This window comes from Bradysia coprophila, unplaced genomic scaffold, assembly GCF_014529535.1.
Source record: "Bradysia coprophila strain Holo2 unplaced genomic scaffold, BU_Bcop_v1 contig_476, whole genome shotgun sequence".
In the NCBI taxonomy this organism is placed as follows: domain Eukaryota; kingdom Metazoa; phylum Arthropoda; class Insecta; order Diptera; family Sciaridae; genus Bradysia; species Bradysia coprophila.
This window is the reverse complement of record NW_023503727.1, coordinates 4211767-4235122: the sequence shown is the minus strand read 5'-3', so window position 1 is coordinate 4235122 and position 23356 is coordinate 4211767. Positions and strand designations below refer to the sequence as shown.

At 33.0% G+C, this 23356-nt stretch overlaps 1 protein-coding gene across 2 annotated transcripts in view; it reads right to left on the bottom strand.

The window, feature by feature from the left end:
* LOC119082764 (hemicentin-1) overlaps positions 1 to 23356 on the bottom strand; it is a 163467-nt gene that overhangs the window by 83494 nt on the left and 56617 nt on the right. For both annotated transcript variants that reach the window (XM_037192352.1, XM_037192351.1), the window contains exons 2-4: positions 21500 to 21689; positions 7445 to 7705; positions 6909 to 7105 (exon numbers count right to left, since the gene is read on the bottom strand). In XM_037192352.1, coding sequence (XP_037048247.1) covers positions 6909 to 7105; positions 7445 to 7705; positions 21500 to 21689 — 648 coding nt within the window. The remainder of the gene's footprint in view (positions 1 to 6908; positions 7106 to 7444; positions 7706 to 21499; positions 21690 to 23356) is intronic.

The following is a 23356-nucleotide window of genomic DNA, read 5'->3' as shown; positions in this document are numbered from 1 at the left end:
TTTCGACAGAAAATTATGTGGCACAGAGCAGAAGAAACGGTTCATTTTTTTATTTTTTTGGAATTATAACAGAAAACTGTGTTTTATCGAAAAGTTCTGCAGTTTATGCAGTGCGCATATTATTCAATATTTATTTAATCTCGTTTAATTGTTCGTTGTGTTTAAACTTCTTTTTTTTTGCTATGTTATTAGCATTATTATTATTGTTGTTATTACTTCCAGTTTTAAATGGTATGCATATCATTTTATGAATTTTGAAAATCTGTTTTGATTTAATCTACTTTTTTATTCGTGAATGTTATTGCGCTGTGTTGGTATAGCAAATTCTGTGCCAAAGTACTTGTGTGCTATTTTTTCAATTGTGCTTTTATGATTTGAAATTCTAATTAAAATATATTTTGCAATTTATATTTTAAGCAACGAACGGATACACACATACCGAACCAAACGAAAAAAAAAAGTTATGATTGAGTAGATATGGAATTAATCTTGTTTACATTTATCTCGTTTTATTTTCGCTACATCCAAAATCGAAATTGTTTGAACAAATTATGCTTTACATAATTTTACAATATTTATTCACTTTTTTCGTCTCGAATTTTTTTATTTTATATTTTTTGATTGTTTCATCGCACGATAAATAAAAATGATTCCATTATTATGATGTTAATTTGGAATAACAAAAATTTAAAATTTAAATGATATTTTCCTCGTTAATGTTGATGGTTCATTTTGTTATTTATTTATTTTCTTCTTCCGTCGTCTTTTCGCCTAATTTAACTAACCAATTTTTTTTTCGGGGACTGTGGAGCGCAATTGGAGAAAATGGAATTGATGAATAAAATTCCGTTCAATTTGATTCAATTTGTCATCGCTCTAATTACGTAGGAAATTTCATGTCACTAAGATGTAGGCGACATTTTTCGTCCGAGTTCTTTTTTGCAAACAAAAGAACGGTAACGACCAGTCAGATGAAATGAATGGTTTTTCGTCGTTCAATGGGCTCAAATTTCTTTCTTTATCTGATATGTCGAAAGTAATGAGAAAAGTAGGCGATGAGCTCTATGTGGTGTTCCCTTATATAACACGACATATTTGTATCTAATGAAGCAAAACATTTTCTTTTTATCAAACTCCAGGTGATCATTTCAACAGAAGAAGTAGCAGATTCTTGGTACCGAGAAATTTCAATTTCTTTCGGAATTGTCAAATAACTTTTTATGTTATTCTTGGCTCATGAACTGACCGATAAATCAGTGGTAACATACCATTTGTAGCATGTAAAAACTGGTAATTCTAATTTTCTGTAACATGATAAAATCTGCAGTCCTTTCAAAAATAATCGCATTTGAAATTGTTGGAAATCGTTGAAAAATCTTGTAAGATTTTGCAAACGGTCGTTTAAACTCATGTATACAGCAGCAAAGCTTTGATACTTTTATTTACTGAAAATTTACCAAAATTTCTCGGAATTTTTTTTTTATTTACCGACCTCGGTAAGTTTTCGGTAAATAACACCTGTACCTGTAGGTTAGGGCGTATCGAATTTTGAGAATTTTAAGGGTCGCGATAGCCTGTGAGATCCCAAATATTTTGTAAACGAGTTCAGCTACTGTTATGGAATATTATGTGCACTTACTGGCCAAGGTTACCTCGACTCAGCAACACCGGTTACAGTGTCTGCACTGGCTTCGTGGGCGACGTGGGTACACTTAAAAAGTTCATTCAATAATGTTGAAAAAGTGGTTTCGGATGGATCGCCGACCGGGACAATGCCTAGTGTACTGGTAGTACTCGACCTCCTCTACAACCTCATGCCAAAAGCTAAACTTAATAATTTGTCTCTCAGGAAATAAAAGTCAAAAACGAAAATGTCGAACTTTCGATGTTAGAAAACCTCGACAGACACACCTTTTGGACCATCGGTTTCTTTGGCAGTTTTGTAGAGTTTTTAACGCTCTACATCCTGCTAGAACATTGTTTTCAGAAATACTCTCAACTTTCCGAGTTATGACCATTTGAAAGTTAAAGTCGTCCGGGGGGACTTCTTCCCGGGCACCTTCGGATCCATCTCCATCAACCATATGCCTGGAATTAGTTTTCAATGATCTACGTTTTCCGCACACAGGCTATCGCAGCCCTTAAAATTCTAAAAATTCGATACGCCCTACTGTAGGTCAGAGCACTAGTGCTAATACAATTGTCATCATCTTAGTAATATCTTTCGTTAGAGTCATTGTCGTGAGATATCATATGGCATTGCTCCAAATGCAATAATTGGAGAAATTTGCTGAAAACTTACCGTAAAATTATCGGTAAATTTTGCAGTAATTTTGACCACTAAAACTTATTTCATTTTGATGACTCCACCGCGAGATATTACTAATCTGATGACAATTGTACAATTGTACTTGCAATAGTGTCTTAATTTTCATGCTCTGACCTGCAGGTTCTATTTACCGAAAATTTACCGAAGGCGGTAGAAGCAATCCCTAAATGGTATACAGTGAGAAAATTGACCTGTTCGCGTGGTTTTATAATTAAATTCCGCAAACGAATCTTTTTTTTAATTTTTCCTTCAATAACGAGTCGAGATCACGCATTTTTCTTTCTCTCTAAATAATAATCATTTCGCAAAACAACGGCTGTTGTTTTTTTTTTTTCATTTTTCTCATGTACTAGTTTCCAATTAGTTCATTTTAAAATATGGTGCAAATTATGTTCCATGTTTCATGAATCCCGTGATTATTTTCTCCATTACATTTACGATTTAATATTGAATGTGTAGAATATCTTGCACATTATCGAAAATCCTTACACCATGGGTAATGGGCGTGAATATCAATAATATACCTATAATATAGTACAAGAGAGCAAAAGCACAATGTGAAGTGGTGAACGGAAAATTGTTTGCCCGACCAACACTTTCAGTTTGCTTATCTGAAATGGCCTAATTTAATTATTCAGGTACTTTGACCTGTACTAAAATGTAAATAATAACAAAGATTTTAATCTTTCCTGACCGTGGTTGTAGTTATAATCATAATATATAATACCCCCCGATGAAGTATGGGCTAATTCATTTTTAGTAATGGGAGAGTATATTAAAGCTGCTACCACACATCGACACGATACCGAGCAGAGAAATGAAACACACAACAGAACAACAGGAAAAAAAAATCGTGTGTAGGCATAAAAAATCAATGAATGCCATTTACATTCACGCTAAACGCTAATAACATAGTTTGAGCTTAATGGGTATGGAAAAATGGCTTTAAGTCAATTTCGGTCATTATGTGACATAAATAATCGAAACTGATTATGTTTTCAATACAAATTAGGATGTGGGATTGTATTTGGTAAAAGCTTTCTTCACGGTTAATGCGGTAGTAATGGTAATAGGTGGGTGTTGAATTTATGTATATTTGTTAAAATATATTTGAAGAACACCACTATTGAGGCAACACACGTTCTTGATAATAATGTGTAAATGTTTCCCATAATTAAAACGTAAATGTTAACAAAGAAAGAGATTATTTAAGCTGGAAAGAAAACTTATATGGAATCCGACATATAAACACGAAGGAAATGGTTGTTGGCTTTGCATTCCCAACAAAATCATTAATAATTTGTAGTCTTGTATTCCGCTTCTATTTATTTTATTTTCTACACAAAAACCACTTTTCCTATAAACTTTTCTTCGTCGTTTTTTTTTCATGTTTCGCATATGAACAAAAGCGTTATAAATCTTATTTGTATCGAGCAACATATGGTTGAAGTAAAGGAAAAAGCAACACAAAAAAATCCACATAGCTCTACACAACTTTGATACAGTTTCTCTTTAATTTCCTTTTGGTAGAATTGTATATATATAAATGAGAGTATTTTATGTCGGTAGAAAAACAATTTTGTGTGTTTATGAATAGACATGGTCGGCGTTAGACGTTAACATATTGTTTTATACTTTCTAAAAATGTATTATAGTTGCTACAGTTAAAGGTTCTTCTTTTGCCCGTTCTTGGAAACGATAATATGATCTGTATGTGTACGCATTTACTTTTGATTAAACATATTTACGAGGCATATATGAAAAGTTTAACTTATTTTTCATTTTGTTTTTGGAAGGAACATATTTCATTCGAATGAAGAATATATTGTGACTAATTACATGATTAATAGCTCTGCAGAAGAAGTTTGTTTCCGAAGAAAAAGAATCTGAAACACTGATTTAAAAAAGCGGTTACATCTCTAAAGTTACACTGGCTTCACTAATTTAGAATCGTTTATGATTTATGTGGAGCAATTAATTTTAACTCACTTTTCAAACTAATCGAATCAGTATGATGGATCCGTTGAATATTCACATATTAGGGCAAGTTTCTTCCTTTAGGAAGGAAAGTCAGGAGCAATTAAAAAGCAAGCTGTTTGGCAAGTCTTTATAGCAAATGATACAGTAGTTCTAGAACAATAATTCAAAAAATCTTGATTTTACAAAAATTTTTGAGCAGATTGAGGATAAACAGTATTCGAGCATCTGTAATTACTAATTAATATCTCATTTGTTTAAATTACTTATTATATCGGCTCTAATTGATATATAGAACTGTTACTTCATTGAAATTGAATAAAATCGTGAAAAATCAAGAAAATCGTGAAAACTAGTGGAAATTTAAGAAAATCACGATAATTCAAGAAAACTTGTGTAATAAAGTCGGAGCATTATAATTTGATCGATTCTATTCATTTTTAAATAATTGTAGTTTTCGAAGAAATCATTTCGAAAACATTACAGTGTAAAAGCTTAGACACGTGGATTTGAACGGATTACCCGCAGGTATACTGCGAGTAAACAGCTCTAATGCGCATGTGTAAGCTTTTATACTGTAATGTTTTCGAAATGATTTCTTGAAAAACTACAATTATTTAAAAATGAATAGAATCGATCAAATTATAATGCTTAAGAAAATCATGAAAATTGGGAAATTCGTAGAAATTCAAGAAAATTCGTGGAAATTCAAGAAAATTCGTGGAAATTTAAGAAAATGTCGAAAATTGCGAAAACTAGTGGATATTCAAGAAAATTGTGGAAATTTAAGTGGAAATTTAAGAAAATCATGAAAATTGGGAAATTTAGTGTAAATTCAAGAAAATTCGTGGAAATTTAAGAAAATATCGAAAATGTCGAAAACTAGTGGACATTTAAGAAAATCATAAAAATTCTTGGAAATTTAAGAAAATTATGAAAATTGGGAAATTTTGTGGAAATTCAAGAAAATTCGTGTAAATTTAAGAAAATATCTTACAGTTTGTTCATTTCATTTTTACACAGTTTTAGATATGTCAGAGTTTTAAATGTACACAGTCAATTAAGTTCTTAACAAATTATGAACTTTTGGCGCAAAATTTAAAATTTCTATCGCGAATTCAAATATTGCGCAATTTGTGAAGAACTTAATTGACTGGGTACATTAAAAACTCTGACATATCGACAATCTTTAGAAACTGTGTAAAAATGAAATGAACAAACTGTAAATTGCGAAAACTAGTTAAGAAAATCACAAAAATTCGTGGAAATTTAAGAAAATCATGAAAATTGGGAAATCGTTTAAATTCAAGAAACTTAAAGAAACTTCGATAGAATTCGTGACAATTTAAGAAATTCGAGACATATAGTGGAAATTTAAAAACATCGTGAAAATTTTGAGAAAATCAACTCAATGTTTTTTGAATATAGTCTCTGATACAACCAGAGATCGCCTACGGTTGTCGATAATTTAATACTAGAACTCATATCACTTTGACATGCCTTTACCACCCTTCCTAAAAGTACTTCCTCCTGCTTCTAAACTATTTATTCGATCTAATTTAATTTATATAATTGCTCCTTTCCAATATTACTCAAGTTCAGTGCAGCAATATATTAAAATTGCCAGTTTGTAAAGTAAGTAAATATCCGTCTCAAGTACAAAGTTTTAATACAGCGAAAATGCAACGGAGAAAAATAAAATACAGCTCGGAAGTGCTTTTAACGGTATTGGAATATGCCTTTGGTAACAACATATAAGTTCCATCTCTCTTGATTGGAATAGAACCGGGAAAACAATCTTAAGGCACTCGACTATGCTATTTGTAATATCTCTTTATAAACTTATATCGCTTATATGCTATCTGGAATCGACAACATGCGGAATATTATAATCATTCTAAGAGAATAAATTTCGTAATTGATGCTGAAACGATACCAGTTTTGAAATAAAATTTACTTTACGGTTCATTTGATGTAAAGAAATTACTGGATCACATAGCATGCTCTAACATTGCTTAGATGAAAAATGATTCCACCAAGCAGAAGTAAACTTTCAATTAAAATTACATTTACCCAGACACCTTTTCTGCTGGCAGAAAGAGAATATATAATTATGAAACAAAAATATGTCTAACTTTACGATCGATTTAGGAATAATTTTGGATGAACAAAAAAACACGCCGAAAATGTTTGCCAGCAACAGAAAAAAAAACTTGGTATAAGATTAGCCGAACCAAGGAAGAAAAAAAAGGTGAATGTGCCTGCGTATATATATAATAGGCAGACTGTGTGTTACGAAAATTGGGATAATGAAATTTAACAAAAAGTTATGCTGGGATTAATTGGGTTTAAGGAGTGAGGCTTTTTCCACCACAATTTACCGAAAGAAAATGTATTCCGAACATACTTCTAGTTAAATAAATATGATTATGGCACTTAGTGTGCTTGTTCTACAGCCGACAAAAAAAATGTGTAAGAAAAAGGGAATAATAGGAAACGTGATGCCATCCAGTAATCATTTCGGGCCCCCCGATTTTATGAAAGCGAGAATTACCATAAATTACGGCTCTAATAGACGAAATTAAATAGAAATTGAACTTACAATTAACGCTGAGAGTAACCGTTGTTTCCAATCGTTGACCTTCTGCCATCGCTCGATTCCACACAACACAACGGAATTTCGCTCCATCATCTTCGCGTCTCGGTGTCATCGATAATGTGCTGGTGGTCTGGTGATCCTTTGAACCACCTTTACTTGTCGGAGCTTGTAGCGGCACGGAGCTTCCATCGCGATACCACCTGATAATAAATGGTTTTTGGATTGTTTTAAAGATGATCACGAGAGTCTTGGTCATCAATCATGTTTTACAGTCAGAGACAGTGAAATTTCAGCATCAATTTGCTTCAGCTGTTTTTCAGCTGATCTACACATACAATCAAACGTACATGTTTATACGGTTGAACTTGCTACACACACGCGCTTGGTATTGGTAAAACCGTACAAACACTTTTGATTGTTTGTGTGGATCAGCTGAAAATAGCTGAACCAAATTGCAGCTCAAATTTCACAGACTCGAACTGTATGATCTCACGAAGAATTCTTCCTAATTATAAAACAAAAATCAATTCCACACTTACGTTATAGTCGGATCTGGTGATCCTCCAATACTACTGCAGGTCAATTCTTGTTTCTTGTTCTCCGTCGCAATCGATATTGCACCGGGAGCAACGAGTGGCGGCTGTGGTGGCGTTAACACAGTCAAATTATAATATTCCTGATGTACGTCGGCACCGGTGCCGACGGCCTTCACACGACACTCGAATCGGCCATTGTCCCGGCCGTAGGATGCGTTTTTGATTTGTAGATCGTAGATTCCCTTATCGGGTCGGAAGTCAAGTCTGAAATTGGATTGGAAAAAATGAACTTTCGATTAATTGTTGGGTTCTGTTTCGTTAGCTAGAATAATAGATACAATTTGCGCGTCTACTTGTCCTGCCATTCACTTAACATAAATATTTTTTTTTTGTTTTGTGTTCATTCCCCTGTTACAACATAAACAACATCGAAAAACAATAATAAATAATTGAGGATATCCTGTCATAATTAAATAACGGTTTTGGCTGTAATTTATCTAGTTTATGATAGATGAGAGTTTGTACTTGGCAGTAGAGCTGAAGGAAGATTATATTCTGCAATGACTTATTATCCATATTATGTACATGATACGAATCCAATCTTTTAAACAGAAAACATAATGTGAAAAATATATATCGCTCGTTCTCTCACTCTGTATATGTGTACATCTTTTCATGTACATCCACACACCGTTCCCATAAATTGATGCGAAAATATATTTTTTTAAGATCAACCGCATCTGTTAAGTGTCAAGAATGTTGACATTTGTTATATTAGGTACGTCTTTGGTGTAGATACACGATAAACGAAAAGAAAAAAAAAATAGATTGCCTTAAAAAATGGTTTTTCTTCTTGGTGTATAAAGAAGTAGATTTTTTTCCTCTCTCTTCTTGTATATGTTCGGTTTTGTAAAGCACTCGGTGAAATATGTTCAATGTGGATTAGAATATTTAATTTTATTTTTTTATGTGGATGTGATACAGTTTATATTTGCATCATTTTACGCAATTTTGTTTGCGAATTGTTTGCCTGATAGACGGAAAAGTAAATCTTCTGATAAATAGACTTGTATCAGTCTCTGTTTTACTCGATCTTTCAGAATGTTCGACTGATAAAAATTAGAAAACTGGAAAAGGGAAAGGGGAATATTGGTACCCACACTTCTAACGCACCATGGTATCTTCTCACCAGGTATTCTAGATCAGTTTTGTAGTTCGTTTAATACGTTTTTTGCAGCAATTTACAGCTTATGCTTTTGTGAACTGGACATTGTCCTATTTGTAATTCTGACAGACAGTGTCAGCCGGAATATCAAGTTCGAGTTTTGCAGGTGCGGATCGTTTTTCCGATACTCAACACGATCTAGAAAAAGTTTAAGAAACTTTATGAAAATTTTCACGTTCCGATTCGCGCTATACAATTTTCATTTACATGTAATTCACTAAATATGAACAGCTGACTCTATAAACGTCATACATAAATGTCAATCAGCTGTGTATTTTTAGCGAATTATATGAAAATGAAAATTGTCTTGCGCGACTCGGAACGTGAAAATTTTCATAAAGTTTCTTCTACGAACTTTTTCTAGATTGTGTTGAGTATCGGAAAAACGATCCGCACCTGGAAAACTAGAACTTGATTTTCCGGCTGACACTGTCTAGAAGAAGTCATCTGTTATCGACGACGACAATACCCAAATTAAAAGATTATCTGTAGGTAATGCTCACATATTATATCAAAGTGTATGCTTCAACAACTGAAGTAACAGATTTTCAATCAAATGTCAGTACATACTTTTTGGGAATTTTATTCACTTGACTGAAAGTCAGGGTCTTACACCAGAAAATGCCGAAAAATTTGGGTAGCAAAAAGGTTCACTGTGATTGAAAATGTATGAAATGCTTTGAGGACACGATAACTTGAGTAATTCTCAACCAATTTTATTTTTTGAAGGGCCAAGTTACGGCCTCAGTCAGAGGACCCAAATTTAATTTTTTTTTCAACTACATTCTATTCGGCCTTTGATTACCTCCCAAATGAAACAAAAATTACGAAAAACGGATGAAATTTGCTCGAGTTATATGTGAAATACACATAGGGCCCTAGTAGTGGCCTTAGTCCGAGGACCCAAATTTAATTTTTTTTCAACAACATTCTATTCGGCATTCGATTACCTTCCAAATCAAACAAAAATTACGAAAAACGAATGAAACTTACTCGAGTTCTATGTAAAATACACATAGGGCCCTAGTAGCATTTCACTACTAAGGCCCTAACTCACGGTCCACTCACCCGATTTTAAAAAACTTTTTTTTCCTGGATTGGTATTGACAATACCTATCATTTGCCGTGTCATTTACATTTCCATCGTTTATTTTGCCATAAATATCACCAAAAGACCTTAAATCACTTAGGTGGCCCTAACTCACGAAGGGCCGACCCGAATATGCCCATCTTCGAACTTAGCCTCACTATTTCGACTATCTTTCAGGGGTAAAAAATTTTTGAAATCGGATTTGATTTACTCAAGATATCGACGTGACAGACGGACAGACGGACAGACAAAATTTTTATTGCAGATTCGTCATCTATGAACATAGGCAAACACTTTGCCCTTACCGTCTGCTTCGAATTCCATCAATTACACACGGCATCGTAATCCTATAAGCCCCTTTGTACTTCGTACGGGGCTAAAAAGTTTAATTTTTGCAGGCAATATAAGATGAATTATCTCAGCTAATTGCTGAAGATTTTTTTAAACTCATGGAATTAAATGAATCAAAGAGAATATTGTAAAAATTTTACGAGTGTGAAGTTTGCGGCCAAAGCGAAGCGAGGGCCGTAATTCACACGAGTCGTGACATTTTATTCACGATTGAAGGTTTTGTGAATGGGAAATCGAGGGATTATTTTTTCTCGGTCTATCAATAAATTCCTCGTGTTAAAAATATTTTTAATCCCTTCACCATTAATAGAGTCGAGATTGGTACCAATTTACCGAAAATATTGGTAAACTGAGCTATTTTTAACGATGAACCAAAAACTAATAAAGTTCATTTGTGAAGGTATATTAAGTACCGGAAGACTTCCTTTTTTTACGCAAAAGTGTAAGAGACGAACATCTATCGCACTCTTTTATTTTGGGAAAATGTCCTCGTTCCACATTCACAAAACAAACTTCACATCTACTCTGATGTAACAAAAAGGCAATCAAACAGAATAATAGACAGCTCATACGAGTGTGACGTTTACGGCCAGAGCGAAGCGAGGGTCGTAATCTACACGAGTCATATTTTATTTATGATTTAAGGTTGATTAAACATCTTGAAAATTTATAAGAAAATTGAGAGCTCAAAAAGTGGTCAAAAATCATTCCACCTTATGCTCGATGGTTTCCAAGAAATCTTTTTTGTCAAATTTTACTGTCATTCGCGTGGAGTCATTAATATAGTAAATATGTATTAAATGTGACATGTTTTTATGAATACGTCAAAAATACATTTAGAAAAATGTCAGTCAAGGGACCTGACCCGCCCAAAAGGTGCGAGCTAGTTTCTTGATAATTTAGTCGGCGATTTTCTCTTAACCGACATAAAATCCAACCAATTTTGCTGTCAATAAAATTGATAATTGTACAATATGGTCGTTGCGGCTACAACAGTTCTTCCACAATATTGACAAATATTCCAACCATTGAAAGGTTTCGATTGCTAAATGGTTCCTATTCTAGCATTTAATTCCGTTTCAATGTTTGCATCTTAAAACAGTTCTACCAACAATCAGACCGAGCTTGTAAATGGCAACCGATTAAAAATATTATTTTATTATCATCTAATGGTCAAAGTGTCTATCGATTGATGTTGATGTTTCACAACACACTGATTGGTTTTATCGAGAATATAGTGGATGAAGCTCTCGGTCGACTCAATCATGCATGCGTTTTCAATTACCTTAATCAAAACGAACATGAATCTAAAGTAAATATTATTCGTTCACTTCCGAAAACATTGAAATGAAAATGTCAGTCCGAATATTTCATTTAACATTTAAATCGAAATAATTCCGTTATTATGTTTTCTAGCAATTGCAATTTACATGTCTGGTATACTATCCCGTATAATCATAATGTATATAACTGCAGCAAATGTCCATTAAAACCGAATTCAATTTAATTTTATTATTAAAATTTGTCATTCAAATAATTTTCATTAATATCCAAAGTATGATTGCGTATACATGATTATCCAATGAGCCGGAGTTTTCAAATCGTGTTTCATGTTCCTTTTCATCGAAATGAGACGGGGCGAGAGCGAGGACGACAATTTCATTTATTTTTATACACATAAACAGTATAAAACTCAAATACAGTTTCAAACACACATAATTTTCTAAACCCAAAAAAAAAAAAATTTTTTTTTTTTACTTTTCAAAAGTCTTCATCATCATCAAAGACCATTATATCGTTTTACAGCCGGAAAAAAAAACGTTAAACCTACAAAGCATTCTCTCATTTTTTTTTCCACCGAGCCAACATTATTGTTATTATATCAGAAAAAAATCCTAAACTTTTTTTTTTCTTTCCCTTCAATTCAATTTAAAATTAACTCTCATTTCAGGAATACACTTTTTTATGGAAGAAATATTAGCTTATTTAGAATATATATTTTTTTATGTTACACATAACCAAACGTGTAATTCATCACCAAATAAAAATTGGTTACAGTAAACAGCAATTTGTCACACTCGGAGAGATTTTTCCTTCGTCTTCGTCTTTTGCTTCATGCGTTATATCACGTGTAATTGAAAGACGTTCGTTTTATTGTTATGGGGGCCGTATACATTTTATTCATACGGAAAAAAAGGTGAGAATACAAAACTTGAAGATATTTTGAAATGTATTTTTGAATAGAAGAAGTTTTTGACGAGTGTGTCGAAGTCAATTGGAGTACTTCACACATTTCGATGAAATGTATGAAATGAACAACTTATAACGATAAATTCTGTTTTCTTAGGCCTTCATTTCAAGTGGGTAGTTATGAAAATATTGACCGAAAGACTTAACAGATGAGATTATAAATTTATCCAATCATCAATGGGTCGACTGTTCGGGGATTAGATTGAAGAAAAAAAAAGTGAATAATTTTTTCTATCTCTCCCGCGTCTCATTACAATAAACTATATCCACGGAATTGAGTTGCCAGCATGAAAATTTATTTATTCAGTCCGGAAATGGATAATGTAAACGTTCATTACAGTTTAAACATGTGTTATAATAGCATTTCTTGCATTTGTTGGTTTTCTTTTAACCGGAGACGTTTTTTTCTTTTCTTTCGTTCTTCTCCTTACATAACACGAAACGAATCGAGTTAAATGAGAAAACAAATGAGTTATGCTGTTTGGTAAATTTAAAATAAATAAATATTCGTCGATACAATATAGACAAAGACACGCACCATTTATTAAATACAAATTTTTTTTGTGGAGTTTAATTTAAATGACATTTATCCGGTGTTTATTTGTTCTGTGATCATGCATTTATAATTTGGAGATATGCACGGTATATAGGTTCATGTATTTATAACTTAGTATATCCAACAAAAAATAAACATTTTTTTTTTAACTTATAGGCGGAGAGCCTGTGGCCATAAGGCGATGACTTGAAACCTTTTTGTTGAAGTATGCTTTTGAGGCATATAATACGATTACTAATTGATGTCAAATTGAACCTATTAGTGCCATATGCACAACAAAATTGCAAAAAAAAACCTTTATTGAAGGAATTCTTGGAACCAATAGTAAGTCAAAAATTAGATCAATATTCGAACACTTTACCATTTAGCACACGAACAAGTCCAGCGAATCATAACCGAAATGAAATTACCTTGCAATAACATGACATAATAAATGTATCTAGTCTTCAGAGCCTAATATTTGGTAATCGTTTTTGAGAATTTTTGGGAATTTAGGGAATTTTTGGGAATTTTTGGGAATTTTTGGGAATTTAGGGAATTTTTGGGAATTTTTTGTGAATTTTGGGAATTAATTCCCAAAAATTCCCTAAAATTTCCAAAAAATTTCTTTTCTTTGCATTTTTATAATTAAATGCTCGTAAAAGATCAGGAAAAGTTTAAAAACCTTTAAAAACTATGAACAAGCAAAAAAAATGGATTTTTTTTGGAATTTTAGTGAACTTTTGAGAATTGGTTCCCAAATATTATGCTCTGAATTCTTGTCGATGTACTCGCACCAGCCAGGGCGTATACTCTACTTGTAGGTCTCTCCAAAGCCGACATTAGTACAACACTACAATAATTTAAGAGCAATCTACACTACGACCCCCTATGAAATACATTTTTGATGATAACTTTTTATTCGAATTATTTTTGAAAAAAGTGGCCTCATCGTTTGCTGCCAGAGAACATATAAGGTTTCGATAGCCACTGGAATTGTCCAGATTGATGTAGTGTACTGAGAAAAAACTCAAAACTCCTAAAATTTGTGTTTTTTGTGATATATTTTGGACTTTTGAGTTTTCTCGGCGTAGACTGCATCAATTTTGACAATAAACCGCGAGCGTTAGTCCATATTATTTTTATTTCAATGAACACATCAAAAACACACTGAAAATGTTTAAATTCTTAATTTCAGTTTAAAAAGCCGCTCCAATTTTGAAAAAATCTCGCGCTTGAAAAAAAAAACCATTTCGTGACTTAACAAATTGGGATGTTTTATTTGTTGACAGTTTGTTTTAATTGTGATCACCGAGATAACCAAAAAACCAACGCTAACAAACAAAATATTCCTATCAGCTGACAGATACCTAATATCCCATTTCGATTCTTTAGAGTTTCCGTACGTGAGTTCATCATGGCAGTGATTTTTTTAATTAAATTCTATAAAAAAATATAAAAAGTTTTTATTACAAAACTAAACTTTTATTAAAAAAGGCTCGCGGTTTATTCTGGTGGCTATCGAAACTTTATATGTTGTGGCACCAAACGATGAAACCAATTTTTTCAAAAAATATTCTAATAAGAAGTTATCATCGAAAATGTTTTTCATAGAAGGTCGGAGTGTAGATTGCTCTTAAAATAATTATTTTTGAGTTATAGCCGAAAAAGGGTTTTCGGTACCCTCTGACATGCTTTCACCTTTGAACACTTTAACCGAAAATTTAAAAAAATGTTCGAAAAAAATGAAAGATACGATTCTCTAGAATTGAAGACGAATCTATCACTCCTTAAAATCGGAGACCACTTGTTCCCCTATCACCATCACCTCCAGTTTTGGCGATATGCCGCTTAAGCTCAATTACTGAATATATTATATTCAATATGTTCTGAAATATTTGTTGTTTTTTTTGGGAATTTTTGGAAATTTAGGGAATTTTTGGGAATTTTTGGGAATTTAGGGAATTTTTGGGAATTTTTGAGAATTTTAGGGAATTTTTGGGAATTTTGGGAATTTAGATAATTAATTCCCAAATTTTAGGCTCTGTCGAACACTATACCATTTAGCACACGAACAAGTCTAGCGAATCATAACCGAAATGAAATTACCTTGCAATAACATGACATAATAAATGTCTCTAGTCTTATTGTAATGACAAGGTGTATTCCTCAAACCGTAACCTTATGATATTACATATGTAGGCTCCTGGTCTATTAATCTACCTTCGTAGGTAATTTACCTTTCAAAGTCTTCTCTCTAATCAAATGGTCAAATAGTTTCGAATAAATTGTAGCAAAACAAAAAGAATATTTCATCAAGACACAGAAAGCACATTGGCTTTGTTTCGGCTTCATAATTTTTCGTGGAAAAACTATACTGGCATCGTTTTACGTCTATCACGAATGTAATTTAATATTCAATTACTTAAAGCGTACTAAAATGCCGTCTAACAAACTTGGAATTGATATATGATTGGTCTGGAACGGCTTTTATGCCATGACTTTATTATTGATTATCGATCTAGGGTATGTCATTTTGTAAATTGTACACATTAAAAAACAGACAATATCGGAATTGCTCTATTGGCTCAATGTTTACAGTTTCTATTCAACGGGCTAAAAGGTTTCCCATATAAAAACACAATTAAATTATTGTCATTTTTGTGTCAACTGTTCTGTTTGAAGCTGCATTCATAATTCAACAATTTCAACAACATCAAAGCTATTCACTTCGGAACAAAAAAAAAATCAATTAATTTCACCACCATATACAACATGTACCTTTCAAAGCACAATAGGATATACGTGAGTGTATTTTGTGAAACGTAAACGATAAAATAATGGCATATTGTATAGCACATGATAATACCTAATGTGGTGTGTTCCAATACAATATTAATGATTTCGAACGTTTCCATTTTAATTTTCTACATTTGTATCATTTGGATCCACAGCCAAAAACCCAAGCTATATTAACTGAAGCTTTGTTTTTCATCTAATTCATATATTATACTGTGTGTATCCTCTCTCCGTATGATATTTTGTGTTCCGTTATCAATTTAATTTATTATACATTAGGTGACGCAATAAAATTATAGCCCGTGGAAGCCTGTGTGTATAAGTAATGTTTTTATAGTTAATTTCCTAAGGGTGTGATATCTGAAAATCGGTTCGGAAAAAAATAAATAGATTTTGTGTGTTCACACGTTACGTTATTGTGTCAGTGCTTCCCGTATAACCCATATTTCATTTGGTCAAATTAAAAAAGGAGGTCGCAAAACACTCAAAGCGTATAAGCGAAAAAAAGAGTTTTTCGTTAACTGCTATTGAACATGTTAGTCGAATCGAACGTATTTTCCAGACAATTTGGAGAAATTTAAAGCATAATGCTAGAGCACTGCGCCGGCGAACTGATGGTCAATTGGCGACTCCAGCATAACTCTTAAGGCATATAACCATGCGAACGGGCCTAATTGGTAAATTTATTTACCGAAGCTACCAAAACTTACCAAATTTACCGATAAATTTTTCGGTAAATTTTTCGGTAAATCAATTTACCAATAAAATAGATTCTGTGCAAGAGCATCAAGCAATAATCAGATTCTTCGAAAATTTTGTGTTACTATAAGTGTGTTCATTGTACATACGACTTCTACCGATCTGTTGAACAAGCTACATCTAGATCTGGGTTCAGCACAAACGACCACTTTAATGTGATGAGAACTTGTGATTGAGAAATGCAATGAATACAAGATTGCGGTCTTGATATTCATAAGCTTTGAAAAAGCGTTTGCGTTTGATTCAGTGGAAACATGGTCGACATTGGACTCATTAGACGAGAGCAGAGTAGACTCAAGGTACTCCAACCAGGGCTTACTTTTTAGAAACTTTTAGAGAAAATCGAGAAATTCAAGAAACTTTGAGAAATTCAAGAAACTTCGAGAAATTCAAGAAATTTCGAGAAATGTTTCTTGAATTTCTCAAAGTTTCTTGAATTCGAGAAACTTCGAGAAATTCAAGAAATTTTAAGAAACTAATTTCTCGAGTTTCTTGAAGTTTCTCGAATTTCTCGAATTCGAGAAATTTTAAGAAATTCGAGAAAATTCGAGAAATTTCAAGAAATTCAGGAAATTGGCAGAATTGGCAGAGGTGTACGACAGGGGGACACCATACCACCTAAGTTATTCACATCAATTCTGGAGAGCATTTTTAAGAAACTAGACTGGAGTAAAATGCACATCCGTTTCGCAGATAACATCAGCTTGATGGCAGCTGTTCTAGATCAGGAGCAGATCATGTTATAACAGTTGAATGAGGAGTCAAGCAAAGTCGGCGTCAAGATTAATTTGTTGAAAACGAAACTCATGACAAGCATTGACGATGACAGAGACATTAAAGTTGGTGATACTGTCATTGAACGAGTCGACGAGTTGAGTAGAATTGGTCTGGCATGGGCAGCGTTCGGAAAACTCAGGCTAATTTTCAAAAGCAAAATGAACAATTGTCTGAAACGTAAAGTGTTCGATACGTGTGTTCTTCCCGTGCTCACATATGGCGCGGAAACGTTAATGTTGACAAAAGCTTCCGAAAATAAATCAAGAGTGGCATAAAGAGCCACGGAACGGAGTATGCTTGGAACTACGCTCAGACAAATCGATGGATCCGACAACAAACAAAAGTCGTTGATATCATGGAAAGAATGGTGTCGAGCTTGGCTGGTTCATTCTAACGTTCCGTCGACTGAATTTTCAAAATCTTCAGTTCCGAAAAGCATTTGCTCAGTTCGATTACGATGTCGCATATTGTTCCGTTTCGTTTCACAACGACAGTGTTCTTTGGTCATGGTATGGAAGATATTGGATGATTGTGTGCTGAGATCCCATTATATTAGATAATGCATTTATTCAGTCTGGTGCGCCAACGTTCAACTGGTGGGACAAGAGTTGAGGGTTGTATCGGTGGCGACTTCATCTGAACCATTTTTTTTTCGGCGGCGGTGCTCCAGTATAATCTAAACAATATCCACCATCATGTAACGTTATGATGGGTTTTTATGCGTAGAGATGTAAGCGTGTGGTGATGGGAGAGGAAGCACATTTAATCGATTAAATTGCTAACAACACACATCACCTACATGAAAGGCAATCGCATATTTGTATCGGAAAAGTATAATGTGTTTGTTTTGAAAAGTAATCACTTGAGTGTATACTAATGCCATATGAACGAGAACTGCAATAATCGCTTCCTCCTCATCCTACATACACAATGCATAGATTGTTTGTGTATATATATGTACGCATCGAATCCTGTTTAAACAAAGAGAATTTCCACGTTTACATTGGTACACATTGTGTATGTGAAACTTGAAAGCATTCATTTTTGGTTATTTCCTGTTTCGTACATCCATACAATGTAGTTAAATTAAATGCAATGCATTTAAATGACAAATAAAATGGTTCAAAGTTTCTGCAAAAGTGGATTTCGGGTAAATGTCAAACTGAACCATAAATAATGAATTGCATCAAAGACGATTTTCCGATATTCTTGATATCATTATGTATACCGTTGGGAACGTTTTACAATTTGTGATATAAAAGCTCTGCATGCAATTCTATTAGAAATGCTATGCATACAGCGATAGTTAGCAATCAAAGATTGAATTTGAATGGAAAGAATTAATGACAGTCTTAATAGCCGTTTTGTTTTTATCTGGATCTGGCGTGTGCAGAAATGGAACTCAAAAAAATCACACACACTGTGCACGATTTCTTGACCTTTATCATGAAATATATAAAAAAAAAATTTGGTTCAGCAAATGGAAATCAACAGCAAACAAAGAAGTTTCCGGAGCTACACTCCATTTACATTCAGAGTGAAAAATCAGAAAAAAAAATCCTCAACGAGAAATTTATGCCCGAAACACACACAGCTGACAGCAACTGTCAACGGATTTATCTTTTGTGTGCATAAAAATTTACATCCTCTATGTCATGTTTATCACGAAGCTATCACACCATCCGATCTGAAATAGTTAACACACAAGTTGTGTAAGTTTATACACGAACTGGGAGTTAGCGAGTGAACACACACACACACATTTTGAAGCCTTGTCTTTCACATGAAAAATACACATTTCCTAAATAAAATCCTTTTGTTTTATTGAGGAAGGATATGTTTGATGTTATGTGTGTTGGGTTAGGTAGAGAAAAAAAAAGCTTTTTCTAGCTTCCAATCCCAGGTCAAAACTATCCAATTTATGGCTTTTATGTTCATTTCGAATTAGATGGCTATCTTTACACGAATACGGTATTATTTTAATTGAAAATCCTGATGGATACACTTATTTTCATACGAACCGAATGTTATATTCGCTTCCAGAAAAGTATTCATTTCGTATTTCGAAAGAGAGTTTTGTGTTTGGAAAATAATAAAAAAAACTTCCTTCAATGAATAGAAATGGGAGTAGGAATTATTTTTCCTCGTTTTCATTGTGAACAACTAATTAAAAACTATAATTGAAAATGGATAGACGCCAAAATATGTTAGTTTCAGTGTTTCAGAGAAAGAAGCATAAAACTTAGGTTTAAAAAAAACGGAATTTTTCATTATTTTCTTGTTAGAATATGTAATTCTTGAAATGAATTTGGTGAATACTTTCCAAAAAAAAGGGTAGAAGAAACCACAGTTGTAAGCGTAAATGCTGCGTTTCCTTTTTTTCAAATTGATATAAAAACTAACAGTGTGGTTCGAGCGCATAAATAAATTCTAGAATTTAAATTAGGTTTTTGTAATGCGAGGAAGAGAGAGACCGTTCATTAATTCCATGGCGAACAAACATTTGATCGATTCACCAGAAAAGAGGCTCGAAGGTTTTGAATTACCGAGGCGAGAGTGGAAAATACTTAATCGCTTTCGTTCAGGACACGGCTGCTGCAACGAACAAATGTATCGGTGGAATTTCTGCGAATCTCCGTTGTGTGACTGTGACAATAACGTCAACCAATCACTGAATCACATCCTCAACTACTGTCCGCTCCGTCGTTTCGAGCATGGGTTGGAATCAATGCATCAAGCCACCGCAGAAGGAATCGAATGGATCAGAAATTTAGACATTGAGATTTGAAGTGAATGAGTAATCGTTTTGACCTTTGACTAAGTGTTTTTTTTTAACGAAAAACTGATTTTGTAATACAATGTAACGTCCCATACGATTAATAAAATTCCATGGCGCAAAAATTATCATTTTTCATATCCATTATAACATCTGGACAGGATCTTTTACCGAATTTACTGAAATTTACCACAAATTACAAAATTTACCGAAATTAAGTAAAATTTACTGAAATTTACCGAAATTTACTGAGATTTGCTGAAATTTACCTACATTTTTCAAAAATTTTCAGAATTTACCGAACGGAACTGAAATTTACCAAAATTTACCGAAATTAAGTAAAATTTACTGAAATTTACCGAAATTTACCGAGATTTGCTGAAATTTACGTAAATTTTTCAAAAATTTTCAGAATTTACCGAACGGAACTGAAATTTACCAAAATTTACCGAAATTTAGTATAATTTACTGAAATTTACCGAGATTTGCTGAAATTTACCTAAATTTTTGAAAAATTTTCAGAATTTACCGAACGGAACTGAAATTTACCAAAATTTACCGAAATTTAGTATAATTTACTGAAATTTACCGAAATTTACCGAGATTTGCTGAAATTTACCTAAATTTTTCAAAAATTTTCAGAATTTACCGATCGGAACTGAAATTTACCGAAATATATCAAAATTTACCGAATTATTGTTTCAGTAAATGTTCGGTAAATTTTGGTAAGTTTCAGTAAATTTTGCCAAAATTTAGGTAAATTTTGATAGATTTTGCCAAATTTTGGTAAATTTCAGTAAATTTTGGTAAATTTCAGTAAATTTCGGTAAACAAATTTACCAATAACATGACCTACTACTGCCATAGTCAATGTTGAAGACTCAATGTAAAATATTTTCACAAAAACCAATCTGTCACGCTATCCCCCATCTTATGTTATCAAAATTAATGAACGATCCCAGAGTTCCACAACCAATTATACAATTTATACAAATGGTATGCGAGAAGTCTCAGTAAAATTTATCCGAAAAAAAACCCCGTGACATATGCTCAAGATAGACAGAGAGGGAGAGCGAGGAAAAAACCAGATTTATTGAGAATAAATTTGAATTAATGACGATGAAGTAGATGGCATTTCGAAGGTGTTCTCCTACACATAATTACCCCATCCTATAATGGAGTTTTTTCTTCTTTTGAATGCATTGCAATAGAAATTGTTGGAATTCGTTTTTTTTGTGTTTTCATTAATTATAACATACCGAGCATGTATGTAACTATTATTAAAACATCAAAATGTTAGGGGAATCATTAATATTTCATTAAGTTGGTGTGGGAAATCGTTTGAATGTCGGATATATATAGAATCAAGAGACGAATTGAAAGACAAGTTCATTTGCATTGCATTCAAGTTTAAAGTAATTACTCTATATTTGCCCATTGATATTCTGCTTAGAAATGATTTAAATTCCATTTGAATGGATGATAAAAACACTTACCGGTAATTCGTGTTCAGTTGAATGTTACCAATGGCAACATTTTCGAAATTTGCTCCAGCCGAACGTGCCCAATAATACGAGAACTCGTTTGCCTTGTGTTGTTCGTTAAATCGACATTTTAATGTTAAGTCTTCGCCTTCTCTTGTATCTAATAGTTCCTCAGCTATGCTTAGTGTGGATAATGTCGCAACTGTAACAGAGAATTAAACATAATTTCAGATCAATGCATTTTGAGCTATTATAAATGTTCAAAGGTAAAGGTAAAAATGATTTTTCGTTTTTTTTTTGTTTAATCTAAACGTTAAATGAACCTAATTTCAAACGATTTGTTTTCCTTCTGTTTTTACAGAAATAATACAGAAAAAAACGAGAGAGATAGGAAAGGAAAAAAAAAGATTTCGTTTTATTTACTTAGGACAATCATTCGCCCAGAGTATTATATTCAAGTCACAATTTGCCTCATTTTCCAGTAAGAATCCGGAGAAGAAGAAAAAAAAACCAAGCGAACACAGATATATAACTCTCTGTACGCAATGATGATAACATGAAACAATATTGCCATAAAAAAGGCTCATATATAAATGATTCACCTATTTTCCACTTGTTATACCGAGCACATAACAAAACAAAATTTTTGGCTACTCCCAATAATAATAAAAAGCACTCTTCTTCATTTCCATCTTTATATTATTTTTTTTCCTGTATTTTATTTACTGGTTCAGTGATTCGATGAATTTCAAATGAACACGATTTTTTATTTGCTTGTTGCGTGTGTTTTTGTTAAACTTTTTTTTTTTTATTCGGCAATGTTCATTCTGGTGTGTGTATATATACTCTGTAATATATTTATATTTATTGTTATCATCGTAGTATACGTATATACGAAACAAGCGACAAATTAATATAAAAAAGTAAAAAGAAAAGAAAGACGAAGAAAAAAAAAACTCTAAAGAGGTTTTCGGTCGCAAACTCACATATAAACAATGAGAACGCTATTAGAACTATGGTTCTTTTTCGATAATAAAAACGAAGTGAAGCTCATCCAACCGCGCAGACATTTCCTTTGTGTGTTTTTCTTTTTCTTCGTCGGTTTTTTTTTTTATAAATAAATTACGAGACAGAAGAACCCAAAATAAATAAATACACGAAAATGTATGGTTATTTGATTCGTAGAGTGACCACAATTTGTTTTACTGGAATTGGAGTTGAAGAATCAGTTAATGTTGCGCTGTGCTTGGTATGAATGTTTCCGTTTTTATGTGTCATTTCCGCATAATAATTATTTTTATTTTTTGTTTCAAAGATAAGAGTCGTGAGGTTTCCCTATATATTGCAGGTGGTAGAGAGTATACAACTTTGTGTAAGGACGTTGTAGACTTACACTTGGCATAGTTATGCATGAAAAAATACGTGAAATTACCTTAATGTTTGAATTATAACTACAACAAGGAAGGCTTATGTTTCAAAATAAAATGTTTTGCAAAATGCAGACACAGCCCACTGTGAGAATTCTGGCCAGGCATGAGCGCCGACGGAGAAACCTCGGCGGCGGCTAGCCGAAAAAAATTTCTCGGCGGCGGCGAAAAAATCGGCTTGAGCCGGCTTAAAACGGCTCGGCTGGAGGTTCCTTTTAACTTTTTTTCAAAATAAAAACGTTTAGATAAATTCATGGAAAATGAACTAGTAAGCATGAAAATGAAATTGTACGGAAAGCGAAAATGTAGGTAGATTAGGTTGTTCAAAGTGCAAGTGGAACTGGTCTTGTTACAAGCAAGTCTCTAAGTCTAAGGTTCACTAACACGTCAAGTGTTATTGCCTCAAAACTTGAACTAAATGGAAAATCATGCTCCGGTACAC